The 5,899-nt window shown below is 37.9% G+C and overlaps 1 protein-coding gene across 3 annotated transcripts; it reads right to left on the bottom strand.

Moving 5' to 3' along the window:
* Positions 477 to 2,939, bottom strand: LOC109717886 (pentatricopeptide repeat-containing protein At1g71060, mitochondrial-like). Of its 3 annotated transcripts, none has more exons than XM_020243828.1 (2): positions 2,801 to 2,939; positions 477 to 2,500 (listed from the first exon to the last, which is right to left on the bottom strand). In XM_020243828.1, the coding sequence occupies exon 2, from the start codon at positions 2,451 to 2,453 to the stop codon at positions 903 to 905; it is 1,551 nt and encodes a 516-aa protein (XP_020099417.1). In that variant the 5' UTR covers positions 2,454 to 2,500; positions 2,801 to 2,939; the 3' UTR covers positions 477 to 902. The 3 variants fall into 3 exon arrangements, with proteins under 3 accessions (XP_020099417.1, XP_020099418.1, XP_020099416.1); XM_020243829.1 differs by having other exon boundaries at positions 2,806 to 2,939; XM_020243827.1 differs by having other exon boundaries at positions 477 to 2,939.

Genomic DNA, 5,899 nt, shown 5'->3' with positions numbered 1-5,899 from the left:
AGAAAATGGATACACCTAAAAGTACGCTTTTAACATTCCTTAACCTTATCCACCGTCTCTAGCGCAAGTGGCAAAAGGATTTGGTGGTTGGTACCGAGACCCAAGTTCGAATGCTAGTTGATTCACATTTCCAGTTAAGTTTATTTCTAAATGAAATAAACAAAGCGGGTAGCGTGCTATCTCTCTCAAAAAAAAAAAAAAATCTTTAACCTACTTAAAAGCATATGCATTTGAGTTTAAAATAAGAAAAGGGATATGGCATCAAACTAAACAAACACAAATCTTTTTTATATTCCCTTAACATACATTATCCATAATCTGAAATCCCAAATCATAGCACAGTTGGCATGAAGGTTAAAAAAAAAAAAGAAAAAAGCACCACACTCGGTTGATACCACAACTACTAATAAGAGGCAGAGGAAAGTTGACATAATATATCCCAAAGCATTATAAGGCTTATACTGAAGAAAATCTGATACAAAATAAAGCTGTCCATGATATTAAATGCATCAAAATGGCGTCGGAGTTCATACACTGTATGTAAAGAACATCTCCAGGTAATGTATTGACCAAAATGAAACCAGATGCCGAAACATGAATCACTTTGTTAGGTAAAATCATAAGATGATTCTAAGTCCACTTGGTAGAAATTCAAGTTTAAACAAGTAAGCGGGACAACGAAAGCAAAATTTTAATGTTTCTTCATACCAACACTTAACAACACAATAAATACACCATTCTGCGCCCTTCGTTACAAACCTCAGCATCTTGCGTGCCCTCACAATTGATCTGACATTGTTCCATTTCTTGTTACATCTCACGCGTCTTTGCGAAAGTATATAAACAACCATGTAGTTTGCATTAAAAGTTATGAAAATTACTATCACTTGATCTCACTGTAGTTAATCATCCAAAGGATTGTTTCTTAACCTATCCAACTTCAAGCTCATCTCAATAGCCAAATCCTTTCTACTACCGTCAACTAGTGCTTCCTTTAATTTACTAAACAACTGCCCCGGCGGCCTTATCCCTTTGTCCAGCATCTCTTGGAAATACCGACAAGCCTCATCCAATCTATTCTCATAGCACAGCCCATTAATCAACGACGAGAACATATGCATGCAAGGAACGATCCCCTTCTCGCTCATTTGCTTCCACATTTTCAAAGCCATATCTACTCTTTCATTACTGCAAAACAAAGTGACCATCATAGTATATGTATTAAGCTGGGGCCGGCAACAGTCCTCATCCTTCTCCATTGTCTGAAAAACCCGGTATGCCTCTTCGGCCTTCCCTGCCCTGATCAAGTGATGGATAATTATGTCATAAGTACGGGAATTTGGGCCGATTCCAATTCTCTTCATCTCATTCACTACTGCAAAAGCATCATCAAATCTCGCGGCCCCACAGTAAGAGCCCACAACTGCATTATAAGTGGGCACCTCGGGTGTAAACCCACTAGCTTTAGATAGCTCAAAATACTTCAAAGCTTCACCTAATCGTTTCTCCGAACCAAGCCCGTTAATTAGAGTGCAGTAGATATGAGGAGTCGGTTCACAATTACTCGCCGCCATCTCGTTGTATATCCTTATTGCCTCATCACACATTTCAGACTTACAAAAGGCATTAATTAGAATTCCATATGTAACGACGTCAGGCTCGAATCCTTCATCTATCATTTCCTTGTAAACTTTCTTAAGCTTTGTTAAGTTGCGCTCTTGGCCCCAACCTTCGAGTAGAATCGTGTAAGTTTTCAAGTTGGGCATGAACTTTTTCCTCCTCTTCATTTCATCGAATAGCTCCTGCGCCCTCTTAACTTGCTTCGACTTACTAATCGTATCGATCAAACGATTATAATCTGATAGCTCAGGCCTCAACCCAAAATTCCCCATCTTTTCAAAAGTTTCAATAGCTTCCTTGATCTTTCTCGCTCTCGCATACCTCCGTATAACCAATGCAAAGGTCTCTTTTGTCACCAAACCTCGCAGTCTCATAAAATCCACCAAGCTCCAAATCAACCTGAACTGCTTGATCTTTCCAAGCGCTTCGATCAGATAGTGAAAGCTGTCGGTCGTATACATAAAACCATTCCTCTTCTCGGCCCAACGAAAGAAGGCAAGCGCAAGCATTCCCGCATTACTCAACCTCTTAAGAGTTTCCTCTACAAGAGCCGGCGACACCGCTACTCCGGAGTCATCGAGTGAAGACTCGACGCTGGAACCAGTCTTTGTCAAGAGTATTCGGCAGATCTTTTCGGCGTCTTTTGAGACCCGAATGGAGTCGGAAACGGGAGTTTCTTCACGGGTGTTCGGAACTACGACGAATTGGGGATCTGCGACGCTATGGGCGGATCTATAAAAGCCTGGTCGAAGCCTGGGGTTATAAAACTTGTTCCTGTATCCAATATCATCGTGTGTTCGCTTGGCGAAAGATGTATAACTTCTCTGGGGCATTTCATCGAACACATTGCGAACACCACCGTAGGAGCCAAAAAATGCACCTTTCGTAGTTGTTTTGGGTACATGATTGAGATGGCGAGGAAAACCCATTTTGGATTATTCAATTTGAGAAAGAAAAAGTAATGATTCAGCAGCGAAGAGTTATAAGGATCATATACATAATATATGTTCAAGCTACAACAAAGCTTAGTACATGAGAAGAGTTTTATTTAATTTCCAAGCAAGAACCACAACAAACACCTGGTGGGCAAAAACTGGAATTCTAAATTCCCCAGCATTAGTAATCATGCATAAGAATCGATATATAAAATTATAAATTGGGCAAATGAAGAGACACAAACCCAACTGATAAGGAGATGGAGACTAGCTTTGAAATCGCGTGAAACCTAGTGGAATGATGCCGACGCAGAGATAAATTCAACGGCTGAGATATGTCCGATCAGAACGATTTATCTTATTCCTTATTTTCTATGAAAAAAAGATACAATCACTAATAGTGTGTAAAATATAATATCTGGATTTTTTAAAAAACATATATTCTCGATGAAATATTATTGGATATTTTATTGGGACAGTCAAATAAAGTTTTTACAGAATTTCGAGCTGAGCAAGCTGTTGGATGGTAGGCCCAGTCGGATTGGACTTTTTTTTTTTTTTTTTTTTTTTTCTTCAGAGAGATAGATAGTACGCTATCCGTTTCGTTTATTTTATTTAGAAATAAACTTAGCTGGAAATGTTAATTATTCGGACTTGGGACCTTGGGTAGGCCCAGTCAGATTGGATTTTGGGTCGGATTTGGGTCTCTTCTTATTTTTATTGGGTCGACCAGGTTCGGCCCGATCATACGTGTAATTTTAACATTGGGATCATTTGAAACAAAATAAATAAATACAGATAAAAATGTGAGATTTAAAATAACTAAGCATTTTTAAGTGATCATTACATAAGAAAGGCACTTTATTTTTTGTTTTCCTACTTTTTTTCTGTTCTCTTTGATATGATACATCCAATGTGTGCTTTACTGTATCAATTAAGCCTAAATGTTGAATATTAATTTAAATTAGAGTAAACTGTTTATGGGCTAAACATTTACGAGCCTTAAAGCCCATTAGAGGTGGACATAAAAGCACCTATTCCATTACAATCTTAGCTTATCCCTTATTAAAAATGAATTGTTGAATGTAATTTAAACAAAAAAATAACTAGAACAAAAAAAAATTGGGAAGCAATTGGTTTTTTAATCTTTATAAGGTAACAAATGGTTGGGGCGGATCGAATCGTTACAGATCACACCCGGAGAAACTGGTCCGCACACCAGTCTAAAATAGATCCATCCGACGAGCTTTTGGATCCCATTTTTCGGATCCAAATCCAAGAACCCACCAAAAAACCCTATCATCTGGATCCACTTACCTCCTCTAATGATCGCTTCGATAAGTTTGGACTAGGGTTGAGGTCCGATCGAACACATACGCCTCATACCCGAATTGATAAGTTTTTGGGCATCACTATTCCGACACACGCATACCGAACCCAACAATTTTTGTCCGATTTAGATCAATAAAAAAAGCACGACAACTTCCCAATTCTCCATTTTCATTATTATCGCGAGAGCTCACATTTAGACTTCATTGTATGCAAGTGAGTTTCGATCCAGAATTGTTACACCGGATGCAATTTCGGTGCCGGTTGACTCGGACACCTCACTGCAAGTCTGGATAGATGGTAGCTGAAGAGATGGTGATTCGGGTGGAATTGGTGCTCTCGTTATTAACCAGTAAGGTATTTGTATGTGCGTTTCAGATTTGTTGAAAATGTTCATGATGCGTTGTCAACTGAAATTGAAACAGTGTCGAAAGCAATCAAATTTCTCTTGAATACCTTCCCAGGAAAACGAATTCAGATATTCTCGAACGATCAGCATTGATTATTAATAAAGCGATCCACTTCAGATTTGACCAATCCGAGCCGTTCACTTAGGTCGCTAGAATGAAGCTCAAAACACTACAGTCCTTCATCGACGTATGTCACGCCTTTTATTTTAGATAGAATTATCGCTTCTCCAGGAATGTTATACAAGCTGATCAGCTAGACAATTGGGATATGTCTGATAAAAAATGTACTGTATGGTTCTCTTTTGAAGTTTTTATTTTTTTATCATCTTATTTTATTTAAATAAATTTTCGCTCTCAAACGATTTTCCTCAAAAGAAAAAAAAAAAAAAAAAACACGACAACTCAAATCTCTCAAAAAATCGACTAATTATAGTACAAGATGGGCACAAACTCTTCCTTTTTTTTTTTTTAATAACACAGTGGTTAGCTCGATCTTTTAAGTCACACAACAAGGCTAAACAAATCGGATTAGTGCGTAATTAGTGATTCTTAATTTGTAGTCAAACAAGGAAGGCCATGTGAACACTTGGATTATTGAGTACATAATAGCTGGCTAATCAAATCCCCGAGATTTTGCGCGATCAATTTTATGTCCCCAGGGGAATCTTTTTCAGTTGAAGAACACAAGTTGCATGTTTTCAACTTGCCCAATTTATTTATTTAATCACAACCTGTTTTTTATTCACTGTTGCTATAATTTTAAGTTGTTTAATTATTAGTCCATTTTGAGGGGTTGATTAGTAAATTACTTAAGTAGGATACATCTAAGCCACGTAAAATGTTTAGGAATATAATTTTTTGAAGACAAGTTGATCCACTTTAGATTATGGTTTTGGGCTTATAATTAATTATAGAAAAGATTCATAAAGAACCCCGAACTTTTAATCTTGATAATTAGATCTCCTAAACTTTATCAAATAATTTAATAAATCCTTCTTGCCGTTTTAGTAACTTGTCTTTCATATATTCTTCTAAAGCTTTAAAACACAGAAAAAAATATTTTTTCTAAAATTCTAGGTCAATTTGCATAAAAAGTCCACTAGTTTTGTGCTTTTGCAAAATGTGCCACTTTTTTCGATTTTGCATATTCGGACCGAATTTTCAACAAACTGACCAAAATACGCTAATTACTTTTTCTCTCTCCTTTTTTTTTTTTTTTGTTCTTTTTTTTCTCTCTCTAAAGAACACAGCGATGGCGAAGGCGGAGGCTTTTTCTCTCTCCTCTGCCGAGGCCGTGCCGTAACTCTTTTTTTTTTTTTTTTCCTCTCCGACTCTCCTCCACCGTCTGCAACGACGACGCCTCTCTCGCCCTTCTCGTCCTCTCCCTATCTCTCCTCCTCTGCCGCCTTCGACGACGATACTTCTTCGTCGACGATGCATCTTCGCCGACGTTGACACTGTGGAGGTCGCTGCGGCGCTGCAGCCTCGAAGCGGGGGGTCTTTAGTGGTGTCGTCGTCGGCGCTGGCAGAGAGGGGTGACAAAAAAAATTATAGAAGAAGTAAGAAAAAAAAAAAGATAATAATTATAGAAAAAGAAAGATGAAA

This window comes from Ananas comosus, linkage group 12 (assembly GCF_001540865.1).
Source record: "Ananas comosus cultivar F153 linkage group 12, ASM154086v1, whole genome shotgun sequence".
Classification (NCBI taxonomy): domain Eukaryota; kingdom Viridiplantae; phylum Streptophyta; class Magnoliopsida; order Poales; family Bromeliaceae; genus Ananas; species Ananas comosus.
This window is presented reverse-complemented; position numbering and strand designations above follow the sequence as displayed.